Source organism: Frankliniella occidentalis, unplaced genomic scaffold (assembly GCF_000697945.3).
Source record: "Frankliniella occidentalis isolate FOCC.00 unplaced genomic scaffold, Focc_3.1 Scaffold17, whole genome shotgun sequence".
NCBI lineage: Eukaryota > Metazoa > Arthropoda > Insecta > Thysanoptera > Thripidae > Frankliniella > Frankliniella occidentalis.
This window is the reverse complement of record NW_026267147.1, coordinates 444768-464996: the sequence shown is the minus strand read 5'-3', so window position 1 is coordinate 464996 and position 20229 is coordinate 444768. Positions and strand designations below refer to the sequence as shown.

At 45.3% G+C, this 20229-nt stretch overlaps 4 protein-coding genes across 10 annotated transcripts in view; 1 reads left to right on the top strand and 3 right to left on the bottom strand.

The window, feature by feature from the left end:
- The window catches only part of LOC113207010 (uncharacterized), a 30079-nt gene extending 16630 nt beyond the window's left edge, over positions 1–13449 (bottom strand). For 2 of the 4 annotated variants that reach the window (XM_026423352.2, XM_052264262.1), the window contains exons 1-6: positions 13352–13449; positions 12819–12897; positions 12549–12739; positions 12297–12476; positions 12034–12156; positions 11806–11954 (exon numbers count right to left, since the gene is read on the bottom strand). In XM_026423352.2, coding sequence (XP_026279137.2) covers positions 11806–11954; positions 12034–12156; positions 12297–12476; positions 12549–12739; positions 12819–12897; positions 13352–13399 — 770 coding nt within the window. In that variant the 5' untranslated portion in view covers positions 13400–13449. Of the gene's footprint in view, positions 1–11805; positions 11955–12033; positions 12157–12296; positions 12477–12548; positions 12740–12818; positions 12898–12993; positions 13147–13169; positions 13327–13351 lie in introns of those variants that run through there. The other 2 variants (XM_052264264.1, XM_052264263.1) reach the window with 2 other exon arrangements.
- On the bottom strand, positions 911–5231 carry LOC113207012 (uncharacterized). Its single transcript, XM_026423357.2, has 2 exons — positions 4396–5231; positions 911–4298 (listed from the first exon to the last, which is right to left on the bottom strand). Exon 2 carries the CDS (start codon positions 3684–3686, stop codon positions 1452–1454), a length of 2235 nt encoding a protein of 744 aa, XP_026279142.2. The 5' UTR covers positions 3687–4298; positions 4396–5231; the 3' UTR covers positions 911–1451.
- LOC113207011 (carbohydrate sulfotransferase 11) lies at positions 7414–11895 on the top strand. Of its 2 annotated transcripts, XM_026423355.2 has the most exons (7): positions 7414–7601; positions 8211–8249; positions 8934–9221; positions 9319–9534; positions 9616–9813; positions 9899–10059; positions 10218–11895. In XM_026423355.2, the coding sequence occupies exons 1-7, from the start codon at positions 7449–7451 to the stop codon at positions 10348–10350; spliced, it is 1188 nt and encodes a 395-aa protein (XP_026279140.1). In that variant the 5' UTR covers positions 7414–7448; the 3' UTR covers positions 10351–11895. The 2 variants fall into 2 exon arrangements, with proteins under 2 accessions (XP_026279140.1, XP_026279141.1); XM_026423356.2 differs by lacking the exon at positions 8211–8249 and having other exon boundaries at positions 7425–7601.
- An 813-nt stretch (positions 13450–14262) lies between the features above and the next one.
- The window catches only part of LOC113206981 (trithorax group protein osa), a 32599-nt gene continuing 26632 nt past the window's right edge, over positions 14263–20229 (bottom strand). The window contains exons 6-9 of one of the 3 annotated variants that reach the window (XM_026423301.2): positions 18343–18474; positions 17625–17920; positions 15372–15594; positions 14263–15278 (exon numbers count right to left, since the gene is read on the bottom strand). In XM_026423301.2, the coding sequence (XP_026279086.2) occupies positions 15090–15278; positions 15372–15594; positions 17625–17920; positions 18343–18474 (840 nt within the window). In that variant the 3' untranslated portion in view covers positions 14263–15089. The remainder of the gene's footprint in view (positions 15279–15371; positions 15595–17624; positions 17921–18342; positions 18475–20229) is intronic. The other 2 variants (XM_052264259.1, XM_052264260.1) reach the window with 2 other exon arrangements.

Sequence of the window (20229 nt, the reverse complement as noted above, 5' to 3'; positions counted from 1 at the left end):
GGTGTTTTGTTTGAAAGAACATGTGGCCAACTTTTTAAGGTAGTTCGGGCACTGACTTCCCTGGAAGACAGGTGGATGAAATTGATACCATGTGATAAAGGAGACTGCCAGAATCGGTGGATGAAATATCAAAAAGCTGGTCTGCACGGTTTCGGAGATATTAAGAGATAAAAATTAACACGGGCTCTTACGGGAAAACGTGTTTGGAGCCATTTGTGATCAGTTATATGTTGATTACTCGGACATAATGGTAATCAACTCGGCGATGAAGGGCTCAATGTGTGCAGTAATGCTTCAGGATCACGTAGAGTGTGGTTTCATTGTCCGTTTGTGCAAATTTCAAAAGAAATCTCGTTTTAAACAAGTCCATGCGACAGCTACACGGCCGGGGCCCCCCGCAGAGCGGCAACGCCGCCCCCAGCAGGGAGCCCCACCGTGCCCCCACCCACCCCACCTCCCCTCCCGCCTCGCTTTCAAACGTAGGTAGTGATGCAGTTCCCCGATCAAAAAGCTTTTTTTTCTGCTACGTTTTGTGCACTTTTTTCACTTTGCATGCCATGGGTAAGACTAATTCTCCTCAAAACCATATGTGTGCATGGACTGGAAAAACAAATGTGCTATAAGTTCTCTTTTAAAACGTACTAAAAGTTTATTTCATTGCTCGCGCTGGTTGAAAAGTAAAAGGTCTTTGTGTAAACTATAGGCAAAATTTTATTGGACACATTTTCCACTTGGATCTGTCCCAGAACTTAATTAATACTTCTAAGTATCAAGATTGGGGTGCTGGAAAAGGTACACAGAGTAAAAGGAAATATTTTAAATATCACTACCTTTTACTCTTTAAAATGATTGAATTTTACTGATGTATACATGTATAGTTGTTAAGTCAGTCGAAGCCCATGTTGTCTGTTTTAAATATAAAATGCAATCGTGGAAAGTAACGGGAAAGTTTTAAGGAAAACATCTGGTCTTGGGTATGTGCCTGAGCCTATTTAATACCTTTGAGTATCAAAACTTGTGTGTTGAAAAAGGAACATTGAGTAAACAGGAAACATTTTCAATATCACTAGCTTGTACTCTTTTAAAATGACTGAATTATCCTCATGTGTAAACATATATACCCTTTTTAGTCATTTGAAGCCTATGTTATCTGTTTCAAATTGAAATTGCAATCGTGTGAAGTAACGGGGAAGTTTTAAGGAAAACATGTGGACTGGGGTATGTTGTACAATTAATGTAATGACTCTCCGTATCTTTCTGCAAAAAAAATAATTTAAATCAAAACTATTCAGTATCATTATAAAAATTCTTGTGACTTAAAATACTATTCTGAATAATGGCACAAAATACATGCTTGACTGCAATTGGACGGAATATATTAACAACACTATTTAATTGAATTCTATAAATTCAATTGGTAACTTTTAAGGATGAAATAAGTAAAATAAATATCACAGATTATGAGTAAGCTGACGGTATGACAACTCTTGTCCATCTGACAAAAATTCTAATACTAGATCAGGTGATGATGCTCTTTCTTCAGTGTGGGGAGCTGGAAGGTTTGGTTGAGGCAAAGGAGCAGGCACTGCTTGTACCTGTACCAGTACCTCTTTATGAGAAGCATTGAAGAAACCATATAATTTGTCTACAGTTGTGCCCATAACTCTAGCTGGCAAAAGTAACTGTTTCAACTCTTCTTTTGAAATTGTAGAGGCCTTCTGCAGACAGGCTACTGTAATGTTAGACAATATAATCTTTTTAACAATTTCTTTGCCAACTGGGAAGTTTTCTTGAGATACATTTGTTTTGCAATCACTGAAAAATTGGCTACATTTATTATTTAAGATTTCGTCTGCTTTGTACTTTTCCATTAAATTGTGGGCATCTGTCGATGAAGTAATGATTAGCTCATCAGATATTTCCATTTTTTTGATTATCAGTCCAAGCATCTCGGTATCACTGAGTGCATCATGCCCATCAACATATTTTATACCTAATGATGTGGTTAGCACCTCTATACTATTTTTTTCAGTCTTTGGTCTCATGTTTCTAATTATCTTAAGTGAGCAAGCCATACCCTTCACTACTGCTAGAAATTTATCCTCCAAATTACACTCACATAGTGCTTTGTGTAGTTTTGGTCCATCAAATGCTAAATTGTGGGAACATAAATAAACTATTTTCTGAAGTGAGGTCAGGTAATGTACAAACTTCTCCATAGCAGCTTGCAGAGAAACAGTAGGCACAAGCAGTGTACCTTTGTACAGTTGCCCTCCAGAGGTTGAGAGTTTAGTAATTGAAGTTACATCAGAAGGGATAGGCCCCTTTGGCTTGATGTAACAACTGAAATTACAACTTCCACACTTAGCACCAATTTGCAAGATTTCCCCCTTGAAACCACTTGTCTCTAAATCAAATAGAACTACTCTTTTCATTTCCTCCCCCCCTTCCCCACTTTCTAGTCCTTCTGAAGCAATATTTTCTTCAGGTATATCTGGCAATAAGCCAATACCATCCTCCTCAAACAGTCCCATTTGTGACTCATAGGTAGTGCCCTCTTTTTTTTCTGTTGCATTCTTTAAAAGAGTCCGCCTCCTAGTAGTGTCAATTCTTTTCTTTTTAGTTTCTGGAAGCTTGTAAAGCTGCTGTCTATAGCTGGTATTTTTATCAACATTCTGTATATATTTTTTATGATAGGGGCTGCCAGGACTGAGGTTACTTTCTAATAATGATTTCTGACAGTATGACTCACCCAAATTTTTCTTTCCAACAACCGCACTTAAACGGAAATCAGCTGACTCTGACATGCTGTAACAGTTAGACTTAGGTGCCTTCCTGGCCATCATGGAGTTTAAACTTTCATTTACGTTACTTGAAGCACCAGCAGAAAATTTAGTAGCATTATTAGCTAATTTATTAAAAACATCTATTAAGTCATTTTTGAGGTTTGGGTCAGTGAATCCACCTGGTATTACTGAATGGTCATAATTTTCAGGATCTTTTTTATAACCAAACCAGTTACCACAAATAGTATTAACATTAAAGGCATGTAGGGGTATAGCCCTTAATGCAACTCCCATAGCAACACTATCCCCTTTGTTCTGTGATAAAGCATAAGTGAAACACCTGTGGAGGTACCTGATAGCATCAGGAAACAATTCACTGTGAGCCTTTTGCATGCCAAATAAAGTTTTACTTACTCCCCTTGCAGTGTGGTTCTTATCACTTTGCTTAACTATTTCATGGTCTGCTGCTGATCTGCAAGCTGCTATAGAGGAGCTATCATCATCCATTACTAAAACTCCTACCTGTAAATTTTGGCTTTTTAAAATATCACTATTTGTTACTAGTTTTTTAGCTGTGTGGGCCTCCATACCCTTAGCACTACCATAATAATTCACCCTACAATCATGTTCAGACTGAGGACTGCCCATATCACATGCCTTACATTTCCTGTTGCACTGATTATAATCCAAAACTTTACCAGTAAAATAACCACAAAGCCACCCATATCCATTTAAGCTATCATAATTATTTCCTGATCCCCTTTTACTCCATCCCATGTCGTACGATACCATTATTCTAACTACTAAGTCAAATGTTACTGGACAGTCCTCAGCAAGTTCCTCCAACACGATGAAACTATCTTTCAGATGGTCAGGCCTGCAAATGATAGATAAAAACATGCAATGATTATTAAAGAATACGATAGCATTTGGTTCTATGTATTTGTTTTATTTATGAAAACAATACAGCATGAAACCAAGGAATTAATTTAAAAAAATAATAAAACAATCAAAACAACAATGTTGCGTGCAACAAATCACTAGAGCATACTAAATATGTCAACTTTACTATCACAGTTCGGACGTTCAACATAAAAAGATGTTATTGTGGTGACTAGATAAACTAAATTATTATATTGGAAAAAATATCACAGTGCCATCACCACTGGTCTGAAGTTGACTTAGTTTGCAGTTTACGGTTTAGTACGGTCTTTGCATCACCACAGTTTTCTGAACTGGCATGACATAATCAATGCTCTAACTGAATTATTGTTGCCAACAAAGTTAAATGATTATCTTACAGAATTTGCTCGATCATGGTCTTGTTCCGGATGGTGAGCTCCCTCTCCTCCCTTGCAGCTTCCTCGCAACTCTGCTTGGCAACCTTCTCGAGACTAGGCCCAACCTCCTTGCGCTCATATCTCTTGAAGGTTTTGCGATCCATGTTAGGCATGTTCAGAGTGGAAATCAGAGCATTGAAATGTGCATAAGAGCACCCAGCAGAAGTCACACCTGTAAACAGAAAATGCCAACAGAAAACCATTAGATAACAACTTGGTTTGGGACGAGTAGAGGTTATGTTCCCCACTGTTCACACGTGATTACTCACCCATGACGGCCTTAGCATTCACATCGAAGAGCGAAGCTCGCTCACCGGCACCTGCATGCATCTTTCCAGAGGTTACGATATTAATGACAGAACATTTATGGCAACGAATCCACCAAATACAACCCAGGCCTCGGCGTTCCTCTTTCTCCGTGTACTGCCCGTTGAGGGCTTCCTTGCATTTGCAGCACCACATTTGTTTGAAATTCTCCCACGGTTCAAAGATTCGCCGTCCTCTCACTACGAACTCCTTTTCACTTGCATCCTCGACCTCGTCCACGTCCTCCTCGTCCTCGATAATGTTTTCTTGTTCCTCGCATGATCTTTTAGGTGTTTTAGGCGTCGGAACATCTTCCCACTCTTCGCAGGTGCTTAGGCTTCTCTTCGAGGCTTCTTTTGGCGTCGACGTCTTGACTGTCGGAACTCTTCCTTTCTCGAGATTTGCGAGCCGTATCTGATGAGCATCATACTTCTCTTTTGTACACAATTTACCTTTTACCCGATACTTTAACATTTCATCGAGCTTGAAGTTTGAAGTTTGCTGTAGAGCGGCCGGCTGGTGACTGATGTAAACAAGTATGGCGGCGCGTCGACTGCTGCGGCAGGGCTACCAATTGCGGTGTTGCCGCTGTGCGTCGGTCAAAAAGTTCTTCGAGATATCGGCGTACCTGGTACCTCACCAGTGGACGCGAGTACGAGTACGTTCTTAAAAGACAAGGCGCAACACGGGTGATATCGCTGACGAGTAAATCAGGAGCGGCCTTTTCACTTTACAATAATACTACGGTATTTCATGTTGGCAGTAAAAAGAGGACAGTCACACCCAAAAGAGCACCGCGTACATTATCCGCAATACTTAAATTTTGTTCAATACCATTTCTAAGGGATGAAAATTGCTAAATTGAGTACCAATCGTCCCCCCACCCCCCACATAACTTTCTCCAGTTTCTATACACTCCCCGTTAAAACATGGCTACTTCCGAACTCACTGTACTTGCTGTTCGGATTGTAGCGCCCGAACTACCTTAAAAATCCATCGCTCACCCACTTCCGAGATGGGGAACCCACTGCGCAAAGAACTCAAAAGTTGAAACACTCCAACCTAGGCGTGCACACTGCACGTGGATACAAGTTTGCGCTAACAACACTGGAAAAACAAGTACGACACAAAGTCACACCTCCTGTTATGCATTTTGCGGTCTCATTCCAGGTTTTGTAGAATACTTTCTATCGGAGTTCTTCAATTCCATATTCAATCGAACTATCAGATTCATCGTGAAGTTTCCTTTCAAGTGGTGAGGTGCCGAGCTGCAGTTTACTGAGCATGGTACAGGCCCAACACGTCCACGGTCAAAACGTCCACAACAGTAGTTGGGACGTATAAATGAATTTGCATTTATTTGCTATTTTTTGTGGGGGGAGGGGGGGGGGTCGGAACCCTCCCTATCACATGAAAGCTTGTTCGAAAGGAAATTAAAGCTCACTAAGAAACTATTCCACGAAAACGCACAGGTGGCACAGGTACATGTGCCCACAGAATCCCACAGAATGCATCAATTCAGTGTAAACTCGGTAATGACGCATGTCTAACACTGGGAGATAGGCGCGGTATGAGGTCCGGCGGACAGGGAAAGGGGGGGGGGGGGCTGAATTAGAGTAAAGAGTCATGCAAACGCCCAGGAGCGATATCATTGAATATCGCTCCCAGAAAGTGATATATCGGGTGCCCGATATCGCTCCCCCAAGGGAGTGAGATGTCTCACCCCTCCATTTTCAGTGTACATAAAGGGGTTTTGTAGCGCAAATTGCCTGCCTTTCAGGCGGCTCACTACAGACGGAGGGCCCCTCCCCCTTCCCCCTTTTATGCCGTGCCTGCCACTCCGCGTGTCATTCCATTTTGCCTGTAATTTCTATCTTCCCCCCAAGCACTTTAGTTTCATTTTCGATGGAACCATCGGATTCCTCGCGCAATTTTCCGACAAGACCAAGCCTGAATGGTATAGGGTTCCGAGCCCAAACTATTGTATCGTTCAAACGGGAATTCCGGGAGGAATCCGATGGTCGCGTAAGGGGACGTCCAGAAAGTATGTCCGTTTTTCTCAGATTCATTCGGCAAATTACAGAGCACGGCGCCTGCGAGGACTAGAGTAGGCCGACCCGCAGTACACGCATGCACTGCTGGCAAGATGTTGCCTACAGGCCAGGCGCTATGAGAGCTTGCAGCAAGGGCGAACTTGGCAGACTCGTCACGGCAAAAGACGGACGTACTTCCTGGCTGATCCCTAAGTGTGCACGCTGTACAACTCTTCTTTGTGTGTTACTTGTAAGAACACTGTCGAGTTTGCAGTGTTGTAACTGATTTTAAAGGATGCATGAAAAGCAACGGATCGGTGGTTTCTAGAAGTGCGCCCGTAGCCTCCGCCGTACCCATTCCCAAAGCCAAGGCAAAGGAAGCAGGAGCAGGGCTCGCATGCGCATCGGGCCCTGCTGTGGTGCCAACGTGGTCCTTGCAGGGCTTCACAACCCAGGCCTCCCTAGGGGCTAAGGGCCATGCCTTGGATCGCTTGTAGGGCAAAGGAAAGACCCACTGGGCGGGTGCACCCTCCCGTACGTGCATTACCCAATACAATAAGTATTTTCAAGTGGCACAGGCACGGGAACAAAAGACTTTGTTGCGGGAATCAACTTTGTTTGTTAGGTAGATTAAATTTGATAGCTGAAATCGATAAATTTACAACTTAGATTATAATTCGAGTTCACAAAAAATTTGTAAACTTACGAAGATATTTTTACAGTGTGTGTAACTAGCATGCACATGACGGCGTTCAACGCCACGGTTCATACATTTGGGTGTTGGACTGGGAGTTAGAATACTGTAAATTATGTGCTCAGTGGTAAATTTGAACACTCAAGTTGTTAAACGAAACTGATGAACAATTTTCAGTTTTCGAACATTAAGTCAAACACTTGAGAGTGAGCAACGTGTTGTTGTGCACTTGCATGACTACTTTGTTTATCAGTGTGGCGCGTAGAAGTCTCACAGACAAAGTCCTGCAATGTTACTTCTGTTCGCACAGCTATGCTCCAGCATGCGATGTGGCGGTCTCCGCGTGGCCGTTCGGCGCGTTTTGGTGCTGGTCTCGGCCATCGCCCTGATCCCCGCCATCCTCTTACTGATTGGCTCGAGCGTCACTAGACACCGCTACCAGGTAAGACAACTGGGCCACTCGGTCATTCATTTTCTCAAACATCTTTTTTATCATTCATTATCGTTATTACTACTCTACCTCCCATTCAAGCGTTCAGCTTTGTTGTCATATCACTACCACCTACCACCTCTAGAGTTAACATGCTCCAATTAGAAAGCAGCTCCATTAGTCCTTAGGGAAGGCCAATAAGGCGGATAATGTGATAGAGGCATTGCAAACATCACAATAAATGAAAAGAAGAGGCTAACAAAAAAAAAAAAAAAAAAACACATAGAAAGAGAACAGTGTAACAACAGCAATGCTTCAAAATTTCACACCACATTGGCCTTAGTTATTGCATAGGATGTAGACTAGTGTAAAAAAAAGTGAGAGCTCAAAAGAACAAATTTTTAGTAGGGCCCGAGGCTGTTCTGTGCAGTAGCAAAATAGAGTTTACCTTTTTAAACCTTTTAGGTAGAATAGAGAAAGTACGAAAATGCAACATTACATCTGACAAAGAATGACAAAAAAATAGTTACATTTTAGAAAAGCCAAATGGGCAGGAAATGTTTCACATAATTATTTTTGTGGAAAAAAACAAAACAAAGAAAGAACTGATTTTGCTTCCAGGATGTACAGTACACTGGACAGAAATTGGCAGTTGATGGGGTAAGAAGATGCAAAATGAGTGTTTGCTTGTAGCTGGGAAGTGTGTGGCCAGAGTCACAAAAAGGAATGTACTTCTTGGCACATAGAGCTTTCCATCGGTCTATGCTTAACTGTATTTAAACATGTATTTTTGATTGATGAATCAGAATGGAAGCAAAAATCATATTGTGAATAATAATAGAGTTTGGTCTTTAGAAAAAACTAATGCATATTACTACTGCTGCAAAATTGTCATTCTGCTTCTTTCTTTTTTAAAAAAATTCGCACTCCATTCTACATGTGGAATGAGCGCAATGCTACTTTTAAATATTATAATATTATACAACTTTGCTTTGTATTTAGTGGTTGTTTTTGGATTTACAACAGTGGAATGTTTTGTATTGAGTGTGTCACTGTGTCTGGCTATGCACTAGGACCCTTCTTCTTTAGTTCCAGTTCCAGTTCTGCTCTTTCTCTCTCTCTCTCTCTCTCTCTCTCTCTACCTTGCTCTTACATATTTCAGCTAGTTTCTGGTGTCTGAAAATCATTTGTAAAATTTCTGGGATTGTTGCTTTGAGTTGTGTTAGAAGTGTATTTAGCATGTGAACTGATACTGCAGTTTATTTGAATGATTATTAAAACAAACTATTAAAAATACCACAACTGCTCATAGCTAGGTACTAATTTGCATAACCTGCCTTACAGTTTGATGGGTTGTATGGGACTTGGGGCCCAGGTCCCGATCCAACATGGATGTCACGGATGGCCATCAGAATGGCTGCTCGCAGAGCAGAACTCCGTGACGCATGTGCACGTACAGGGTTAGATGTGCCCAACAACGATTCCCTACACCAGGCTAATCCTTGGGAATTTCTGATAAATAATCAACACCACCTTGTGTGGTGTAATGTTTTCAAGGCAGCTTCAACTTCATGGATGTATAATTTTAATATCTTAGCGGGATACACCCCTCACTTCTTAAAACAGAGCAAGGTGAGGTACAAATTAAGGAAAGAATTGATATGGGTCTTCCAACTTACAATCATTGAAAAGAATTAATCACTATGTATGTTTTTCCATCTTTCCTTAGGTTGTACCACTACAATTAGCACGGCAGAGATATCCAAGGCCCTCAATAGAAACTCTGCGTGAGGCTTTGAACTCATCCATCTCTTTTATAATAGTGAGACATCCATTGGAACGTCTACTGTCAGCATACAGAGACAAAATACAGTACTCATTGCCACACACACTTCATCAGAGGTTGGGTTTGAAAATAATCCAAAACTACAGAACACGAGTTAAGGTATCAGATGAAATGCAATAAATTTTGACAATATGTAGGATTTTAGGGCCATTTTTATGATGAGATTGATACACTTAATAGGGAGGTGCTGGGAGCCGAGATCCAACTAAAAAGAAACGTGCCTCACCCAAGTGGCCAACATTTTCAGAGTTTGTGCATTATTTATTGGATGAATATAAAGAAGGCAATCGATTTGATATGCACTGGGCTCCAATTGCAGAATTTTGCACACCATGTCACTTGCACTTCGAACTAATTGCAAAATTTGAGACACTGGAGGTGAGAAAGCAGATTGACCTTAAAAATGGAAAAGCTGACTTCTGAGCCGTAAATGATGTTAATATCACGATGAAATTTATTACAGGAAGATCAAAATTATTTGATATATAAGGCCAAGCTTCAAGATTTCATTCACCCTGAGTGGAAAAATCCAGCAAAAGGAAGAACAGCAACAACAAATCTAATAAGTTCCCACTACTCCCAGCTTACAAAGAAAGAAATACTGCACCTTTACAATATATACAGGTAATATGTAGTACTTTTTCTTTCAAGAAACTTTGTTCACATACGTCCACATGGTCTCAGAGGGGTCTCAAAAACGAAAAGTGGCATGTGTTTAGTGTGTAATTCTATATCTGTTAGAGAGAATATCTCCATAAACACACGTTTGTTTGTTTTTCCAGGTTTGATTTTGAACTGTTCGGGTATTCCTTGGAGGGGTTTTTAGACCAAGGTTTAGAGGATCCAACCTCTTCCCCTAGTGCCTCAAAAGCTCAACACAAAAACTTCCAACTGACCAAATTGCCCATTCCATAAACTGAATATGGTTTCAGTGCAGGAAAAATCCCACCGCAAAAACTACTTGCCCAAAGAATCTATCGGGTGCTAGTACAAAAACAGCAGAGTCCAATGTTCCAAAGTCTTAATCACTGAGTGTTACAACTTTTGACACTTGGTGAAAGTTATAGGCGGGTTTTTGATCATAACTGATCAGCAAATGTGAGCTGTAGGTATTGTGATCTCGATGGTGCTTGAATTTGACTCCTCGTATTCATTTTTCATTGCATGAAACTTGGTATGTCAATGCAAAAGGGCTTCCAAATTTGACCATATTTAAATTTGTTCTTAGTAGTACTGTTATGTAGTTTATAAAATTTTGTAGATAGTTTCAAAATCAGCTCAAGTAATTTAAATATTCTTGGTCTTCATGTATACTTATAGAAAAGGGAATGGATGATGGGAGATTTTCCATGAGGTGTATTGAGGTTTGTATTTTATAGAATGATTTGGATGTTCTAGGGCTGTTATTGGAGGAAATGTAGTATAGCATGTATCCAAAACGGGAACGGTATTGTGAATGCAAGAAATTAGTTCGGGACCAAATTGAAAATAAGATTACTGCATAATGTCTACAGTGCTAGAAGGGTGACAGTAATTCAGCCAAGAGATCATGAACATGAACTAGAAATTTGGGATGAAGGGTAAAGTGAGTAAATAATCATCCCTAAAATTGATACACTTCTCTGTACAATCAGGAAAATGCTTTCCTACATCTTGAAGAGCTAACTGATTTGTAATATTATGTTATGTAATCTTGCTCCGTCTCAAAATTTAAGAACATGTATTTTTGAAATGATTGTAACTTAATAATCATATCATGTTAAGGCATACAAATTTTGAAACCTGTCCAACTCTGTTAAACTGTAGTTTTAAACATCTATTAGAACTTACAAAACCCTGCGCAAGGTTGGTTATTCAGAAGCACTTTTCCTATTTTGGTGGATTTTGATCTAGATGGCACTTTCAAAGACTACCTATCTTTTCAAAACTGTCAAATTTGAAAAGTTAATGGAGAATATTTTAAGGAATATTAAAGTAAGAACAAAATGGTTGAGTTTTGAAGTAGTGCATTTTTTGTAGCTGCACATGAAGAATGTGGTAAGTTTGGTAGGTCTGTGTGCAGCTTGACTGAAAACTTTTGCAATCATCTTTTTTCCATCAAACTAAAAAAATGTAGCATTCATTAATTATAGCTGTATTTAGTGCTAACAACCATTCACTGTGTTAAAGATCCTTTTCCACTCATAATTAAAGTATTTGGTTTCAAGAGCTACCAAGCAGCCAAGCTCTCAAATAGTTGTCAAAGAGCTTGATTACTCCTAACCCGGTTTATGAAACCAAAAAGTGTGACTGTCTCCCGCAATGAAAATATGAAATTTTTAAAATGTACAAGGAGTATTTAAGAATTATTAATACTGGAACAGCACTTACTTGGAACTGTTGTTCTGGATATTGCATCCAAGGATCCATTTCCTATCAAGCAGCCTTTGCCATGAATTGCTTACTAAAATTGAATTCTTATTTAAATTCTTGTTTGTTTTCCTTAATTGTGCTGATGAGTTGCCCATAAAAGTAACTAGCTGAAAAAGAAGTAAAAGCTGATGAGCGAATGGAATATAAAAGAAATATGCCAGACATTTTAATACAGTATTTTCTTACGTCACTTTCTTGCTGAGGTACATCACAATTATCTGTACCCAAAATGTGAAACATACAGTGTTTCCTCATCCTTCTCTTTCCCTCCAGCTGCTTGCAGACTTTGTCAACACTAAATTTTAAACTCTGAGTACAAAAGAAGAAAGAAAATAAAAATAAAGAATGAATAAACGCTTATTTTTTTTAAAAAAATGCATCAAGAAAACAATTTTTTTTTGTTATGCAAGGAGCTTTTTGTAAAATAGAATCTCTGTTGAAAAATTTACCTTTAATTTGGTACTAAGTACATTTTCCACGGGATTTGTTGATGATGAAGCAAATGATGCAGTTAGATCGGTTACACAGAAACTTTCCTCACTACCTTTCCATAGGCCCAACTGCGGGACACCCTGATTGCGGAAGTCACTTACTTCAAACTTGATCACATCATCGAATGTGTGAGTTACCTGCAAAATTAAGCGATCAAACAATTTACAATTGTTTTGACATTTGACTGTCAAGTGTCAAATGCTACTTGCCTTAAGCTGTGATAAATGAGATACCACTTTAACCACTGATTCGCATTGCAATACATAGTGTTTACAAAAAGGTTGGTATGTGAAAAATATAGCAATACGGCTGACAGCTTGGGCACCAACATCACAAAAACCAATCACTCGGCCACAGCGTAATAGTATGAGGCCTTCATTTGGAACACACGCAACAACATCTGAAGAGTAGGGGACAAAAAAAATTTAATTTGTTTATTTATAAAGAAGTTAAAGAATCGTCTGAAAAAATTTACAAACCTGTATCTTGAGATGAATAGTCAACAACATAACAAGTAGTCCCTGGTGGGAGTTTAGAGCCACAGATTGATTCATCCATCTATTAAAAATTATATTTGATTAGAAAATTGAGATTTTAAATAATATGAATGCAGACGCCCTGAGAGAAAGCTTCGATAGGTAATCTAAACATTACATTTTCCACACATTATGCCATAACCTTGCCTCACACACTACTGATTCGAGCTGTCATTAGAATACTAGATTAGTTAGCTGACTGGAAGAACAATGGAAACCAACGGAAGTATCCGGAATGCTATAAATTTTGCAGTGACAGCTAGTGATAAAAGTTTTATCAAATGGGTAATTTACATTTGAGGAACTTCGACGTTCAGAGTGCAGATCATCTCATAAAAGTTAGCGGACCGTTAGGTCAGTTGGTTTTGGCAACACACACTAAAAGCTTAAACGTACACACTAATTACTTAATAGTGGAAAAGGCAAAACAGTCTACAATGGAACACCCAAAAGAATTCATCAGAATAAAAATCTACCTTTGTGCTTTGAAAATCCCGGCTCCCGAACTTGCCCATACACAACATTGACGCTTGTGGCGCTCCCTATCGCTTTCCGGCCTCATCACAAAACACAAGACGCGGGGTAACGACGCACTATGGCACATACGGTGCTGCTCTCGCGTGGCTCTTTCCCATACTAGTGTTGTTGTTCAATATTTTTGACGATTGAGTACCTCCGTTCTTTAGAAATAGGACAAAAAATGTTTTTAACTCCTAGATTAAAAATATAGAAATCTACACGAATTTGAATAATTCAAAATTTGTGATGGGCTCTGAAGCAGTTTAAACTCAAAAATTAGCTCGCGCTGAACACTCCGTACTGCTTCATAATGCCACCCTCCGCAGCAAATTTACAGTTGTCTTTGTTGGAAGGTTACTCCTTTCAATTTTTTCGTGACGGCTGTTTTCGGACAGCCAAATAAATCAATCTAATCTCGATCATTATTCTACGCACCCGCTGTGAATGTGTGAGTAGAGTGCAGTGGTGCTTGCGCGGGAGTGAGTGTGTGTGAGGGAGAGAGAGAGGTCATGTGAAATGTGATCACATGCTGGTGGTGTTGGTGACCACGCAAGCTTCAAAATTGCAGATTGAAGGAAAATGTGTACACATACGCATTTAGCAAGGGGTCGAAATTCGTCCCTTGCCATTTCAGGTGTTAGCACCATGAACGTTTCATGAGTTCATGAGGCGATGCTTATATGACAGCGCCTGCGACGCGCTGAGTAGGCTAACCCGCCAAGCAGCTGTGTGAAGTCGGTGGCCCGCCCGGAGTGGGCCTCGGGCACTGTAATGTTTGACGGTGGGGGCACCTTTAGAGTTTTGACGTTGACTGACGCCGTGAGACAAGAACGTTAACGTTTGGCGTAGCTGTGGAAAAACTGCGCAGTTCAATTAAAAATAGTTTTATTTTTTTAAAAACACAATACAAATACAGATGATGACATGATGTGTTTTCATGCTTCCTGCTGTCAAATTTTGAACGGCAGGTGCATCTCTTATACTCTAGAATTATGGCAAATGAAACAATGGTGACAGTTCTGACGATGTCTAAAGGAATGCGAGGCTCGTTTCGGTCAGAAAGGACATGTTTTGTGATGATAATGATTGATGGTCATGATGCTTAAAGTGATGATGAAGATGAAGATGATGATAATGATGTCAGTTAAATTACCAAGATACATGACGAAAATGGGTAGTCTTTGACAGTTTGCGGAACTTATTCGTTATTCCGTGTCTGTCCCCCTCCTGTCACAGAATGGACGCAACAAGGAAAGGTGGTCTTCTTAACGCCTCCGGTATAAATTAAACAAAAAAAAAAAAATCGACGGCTGCGTTTGGCAACAGTTAATGAGGCAACCTGTTTCCCAACGCAGCCAAACATTCTCCGTTTTCAAATTAAATTAATTAACACATTAAGATCATGCGTAAAGCTACAGGCCAGCGTTAACGCGACTTGAGCAAAAACGATGTTTGTCTTTTGGCCTAGACTCTGCTCGACAATGAGGTACGTTGCTGGAGACTGCGGGGCGATCCGCTTCTTCCTATCATGAGGATGACACTCCTACGTCAGATCGAGACTAGATTCGACTTCTCTCGCTGGTTCATGCATCCGTTTGAACTTTTTCCAGCGCCAGGAGACGACCGGAGCCCGCAGAAGCACTCGCAGTCTCCTGTTTTTTACATTCTCCCCCGCCCACCCTCCGTCCACTTGCTTCACGACAGCGACGTCCTCGCGTAGCCCGAGCTAATGGCGACCTGGGGCATGTCCTCCTGGGCGGCGATGGACGTTCTGAACAGGGCGGTCACGGGGTCAGAACCGGCGCCTTCCAGGTCGCCGGCGACGTCGTCGTTGACATCAGATCGTCTCTGGAGGAATCCCTCTGGCGGCGCGACGCGGACCTCCTGAAAGAGCAAGAACAAGAGAAGTGAGTCGAGTCCAGTCCCCGCGGCCCGGAGGGCCAGCTTGGCCTGCTCTGCACGAGCCACCGCACGCACCTGTCGACTGGACGCCGCCGTCTTGGGCTCCGTCGCGTCCTGCTCGGCGGCCTCCCCCTCGACGTCCACGCTCTCGAGGTCCTGGCTCAGGGCGTTGCTCTCCGCCACCTCCACGAAGGACGTGCTGAGCTCGCCCGTGAGCCTCGACACCTCGTCCGAGCTCGCGTCGTACATGAAGATCTCCTTGTCCGGCTGCGCGTCCGCCTTGCTGTCCCCAGTCGGGCTGCAAAAGTAAAAGGAAAATTGTCAGTTAGCGTGGCGGGCCAGAGATCTCATTTATTGGCGATAGCTAGTGATTTCCGGCTTGTTCCAAAATGAAGTATTTGTGACTGCCTTGTATCAGCAAACGAGGGGAGAAATTATTAGAAAATCATTGTGTTGAAAAGTGGCCATATTTTTAGGTCACCAGCCGTCATATCGCTTCTGCAACATTTATTTCTCTAGAGGTGTATGTACGCAGTCCCCGCGGGGCGGTGGCGCCGCGTACGCCTTTGCCGCCGCCACCGTATTGCGCGAACATCTCCCCCTTCTTCGCCTCCTTTCTTTCGCGTCCATTTCTATCCTTCCGGGTCGCCGCCGGCCGCGCCGCCGCTTTGGAAAGAGATACCAGTGCCGATTTGCGGCCCCGACCGTTTCCGAAACACAACGAACGGTTTCGGGCCGGCCTCGTTTGTTCCCAAACGACGCTCCTTGCCGCGGCGCGAGATTTCGAAAACCTCCCTAATTATTCTCTGTGCGCGCCGAGTCCGTCCGTCCGTCACGGCCTCCGACCTTTTGAATCATCCTCCATAAGTTACCGTTCTCTTTGTTATAACGTTACGAACCCCAGGCGCCCCCAGGCCGCGCCGCCGGCACAATCACGAGCCCTCCTTTCTACTTTTTACGCACGTTGTTGTTTTATTATTATTTTCTTCTCCGTCTCTATGCGCGCCTTCATTAGCTCGTAATCAACGACCTCTCGCGTTTGTTCAATGTGCTGGATTCGCGCGCCCAGCGTATGCATGACGCTAGTACTAGAGGTGCTACTAGAGAGAGTGGCGACGCGGCGCAGGTAAAGAGCGCGTTGTGGGGCGGGTGCGGGTGTTGGCTCATTCTGTTAGGAGAATTCCCGGTGAGAAATCAAAATCGATGTGACATCGAATTGACATCAAATAGATGTCAGTTATCGGAAATGTCTCGATTTTAAGACCATCTCAGGATCGATTCGACAAGATAATCGACAATTTACCGACAACGATATCAGTCTGACATCATTTCGATGTAACTGTTTCTCACTGGGATTGGTATTTCATTTCTAATTTTCGCTGGTTGGGAGGTTGAGAGGTTCCTTGAAGTTCAAGACCCAGTCTTGGATGTCAATGGCCTTATCCATAACATCCAAAGCCGGGTCTTGGACTTCAAGGAACTGTTTTTAACCGCGCGGAGCCTGCGGTCAAGTGGCTGCGTTCGACAAGAGGACGGCCGCAACTTTCGGTCACATTTTGGCCCTGACCCGTAAATCCCCGTCGGTACCGCACGCATGCGTTGTGTGCACGAGTTGCCCACTCTTGTGATGTTCAAACGGTCGCACCGACTGGGTGAGGCGGATCGGCCGAGCTACCGCAAACTGCGTGACTAGTCTGTCACTCATCAGAGGCCGTTACACCGTCACATGCGCCGTGTGACGAGCCCCCCGACACTCGGCAGCAGCCTCCGGCCGCGAGGAGGGCGAGGAGGCCGCCACTCGCAGCCCCGCTCACTTGCATATTCACACGACAATCAGCGCGCCGCCGCCGCCAACGTCAAAGGGCCTTCCCTCCCGGGCTGCGCGCGGGGCCGGCTGAAGAAAGCGGACACCGGAGGGCACCGACTGCAGGGCGGTAATTCGTCTCATTAGAAGCCACCGCTGGCCACAGACGCGCGCACGGCCGTGTGTGAGTGTGTGTGAGTGTGAGTGTGTGTGTGTGAGAGTGTGTGTGCGCGTGCGTGCGTGCGGTGTGTGTGATGGGAGGGCACGGGGAGTGAGTAGACAAGCCGGCCAGTCACGACGATGACTTCTCGCAATAAAAGCCCTCCTGCCCGCAAGCCTCTCGGCTCTTCCTACTATCGCTGAAGCGCGCCGCGCCGCGCCCGACAGGTGGCAGACCTGCCCCGGCTCTGCCCGGCTCTGCCCGGCCCCGACTAGCCCCGGGGGGGTTACAGGTACGGGAGGAGCCACGGCGCGAGTTACGTAAGTTCGACAACGACCTATGACGGCGAGCGGAGGGCACGCACCTGGTGACGAGGAGGATGACGGACTGCTTGGCGAGCGGCTTGAGCCGCTCCTGTTGCAGCCAGAGGCGGTAGTTCTCCTGTGTCGGCGTCCGCACCAGCTTCTTGAGGGCGTCGCCGGCGACGAAGCGCACGCCGTGCACCTCCACGGCGCGGCCCACCCGCCCGTCCTCGGAGGTCTCCGCGTTGGCAGCGTCCTGGAGGAAGTCGTAGTCGACGGGCGCCAGGACGACGACCGAGGTGACGTTGCGGCCGCGGAGCAGCGGCGCGTCCGGCAGCGGGAAGGTGGCGCCCGAAATCTGGAAGACGATCGGAGCTCCGTAATGTCAAAGTGACACAGTCACGGCCAGGGAGGCGCTGCTGCTGCTGCTGCACAGTCTCAGCGGGGGCCGCCCACCCGAGCCCGCCCGGTGCGTCTGGGAAAGTGAAAGTCTCCAGGACTTATTTATGAGCATTTCTGGGAATCGTGCGAGGAGTCCACCTGAGTCCACCACTCTTTACACAATTCCTCAATCACCAAAGAGAACTTTTTACCCAGATGAAACATCATGTTCAGAGGAAACAATACACCTCTGTTCGGAAAACGAGCAGAATTTCGTTTCCTCCGTTTAACATGATAGTTAATTTGTTGAAATTTGAATAGAAAGCAGTATCAGTGTTTTAATATTAATTGAAAAAAATGTGATAGTTAAAAGTGGACATTATGTTTCTCTTCCCTTACCTTGAGTGGCAGGTACCGGTTGTAGCGATTGTCGTTCAAGACGACGGGATCATTGAGGACGGCGGCGTCCTTCTTCAGGTACTGGTCGGCCACCTGCTGGCCCTCTGCAGTCGCTGGGTCGTAGCGCACCACCTACAAAATAATACACGTTCTCTCACATGACACAAGTACGCTGAATATCAGATTCGTGATTATTTTCTTCTCTTCGTCGTTCCGGTGTCTTACCTTCATCTCCACGTTCGAGGCCTGTGCGGCTGAGCCCTGTGGGGCTGCGGCCTCCTCCACTACCTCGTCGAGTTCAGACGCGGACGGCTCGGCGTCGATCGGTGGCAGCGCGGCTCTGGGCGGCGGCGCCACCACGACCGGGCGCACCTCGGAGGCGGCGGCCTGAGACCCGCCGCCGTTGGCATAGAAGTTCTCCAGGGCGTGCTGGGGCAGGGAGTCGATGGACGTGTCCCCGATCTTGTCGTAGTCGAGGATCTGGATGTCGGCGTTGCCCAGAATCCCGGATGAGATGAGCTGCTCCCGGATGTCGTCCGGGACCTCGTCGGGCAGCTCGGCCAGCTTCTTGGTGAGGTCGATCTTGGGCTCCTCCGTCGTTGGAGCGGCGGGCTGCTGTGGAGGCTCCTCCGTTGTCGTGGTGGTGGTGGTCGCGACGGGCCTTGGCGGCTGACGCGGTGCTGGGCTGGCGGTGGTCGAGCTCGGCGTGAGCGAGAACGCGGGCTGCGGCGAAGGCGTGACGAAGCCGTTGTCGGACGAGTAGCTGGGCGTGGACGAGGAGAAGGTGACGCGGGGACCGTCCTGGTCGCTGTCAAGCACCTGCACGCTGTGCTGCTGCTGGTGCTGCTGCTGGTGCTGCTGCTGGCGTTGCTGCTGGTGCTGTTGCTGTGGCTGCTGCTGCTGTTGCTGTTGTTGACGCTGTTGCTGATACGATTGCTGCTGCTGCTGCTGCTGAGGGATCTGCTGTTGCTGCGAATGGGTCAGTGTGTGTGAGACAGTCTGTCCCTGGCCGAAGGGGCCCTGGCCTCTGTTGAGCAGAACGTGCTCCTCAAGCTGTGGAATGGACTTGATGATCTCGGAGCCCAGCACAGTCTCTCTCTGAGGCTGCAGCTGCTGGTGTTGGTGGGATTGGCTCTGCTGTGAGTTGAACTGCTGTTGTTGGATCTGCTGTTGATGTTGTTGTTGGTGGGCGAGTGTCTCTGGCTGGCTGGACGGCTGCGGAGCAAACTGCTGCTGAGGCTGGGCCTGCTGGGGGGTGTACTGGGGCTGATGTTGCTGGGGGTGTTGATGAGCGTGTTGCGAGGGGTGTTGCTGTGGGTGTTGTTGGGGATGTGGCTGGGGATGGGGCTGCGTGAGCTGCTGAGAGTACTGTGGAGGCTGTGGTTGGGGATGCTGCTGAGAGTACTGCTGAGGCTGCTGAGGTTGCTGCTGGTGGTTAAACTGACCGTGCTGCGCGGAGAACTGGGGCTGTTGCTGACCGCGAATCTGTTGTTCCTGTTGCTGCCTGAGCAGGGCCTGCTGTTGCTGCTGCTGCAGGAGGACCTGCTGTTGGTGGCGCTCTCGCAGGAGCTGGTGCGCCTGCGGCCGCTGCTGCTGCTCCGGCTGCGGTGCGTAGGGCGGGAACTGCGGCTGCGCGGCGCCCGGGGGCGGCGGCGGTGGGTGCTGGAAGGCGGGCCTAGAGGGGTGCTGGGCGCTGGGCACGAAGGGCGGCTGCGGCCGGCTGGGGGCGGCGCTGGGCGCCTGCTGCTGGGGGAAGTAGTTGGGCCGGAAGGTGTCAGCCGCGGGCTGCTGCGGCTGCTGGAAGGGCGGCCGCTGCGGCTTGTCGCCCGGGCCGGGGATCCTCGGCCGGAACGGCTCCTGGAACGGGCCCTGCTGCTGGGCGTAGGG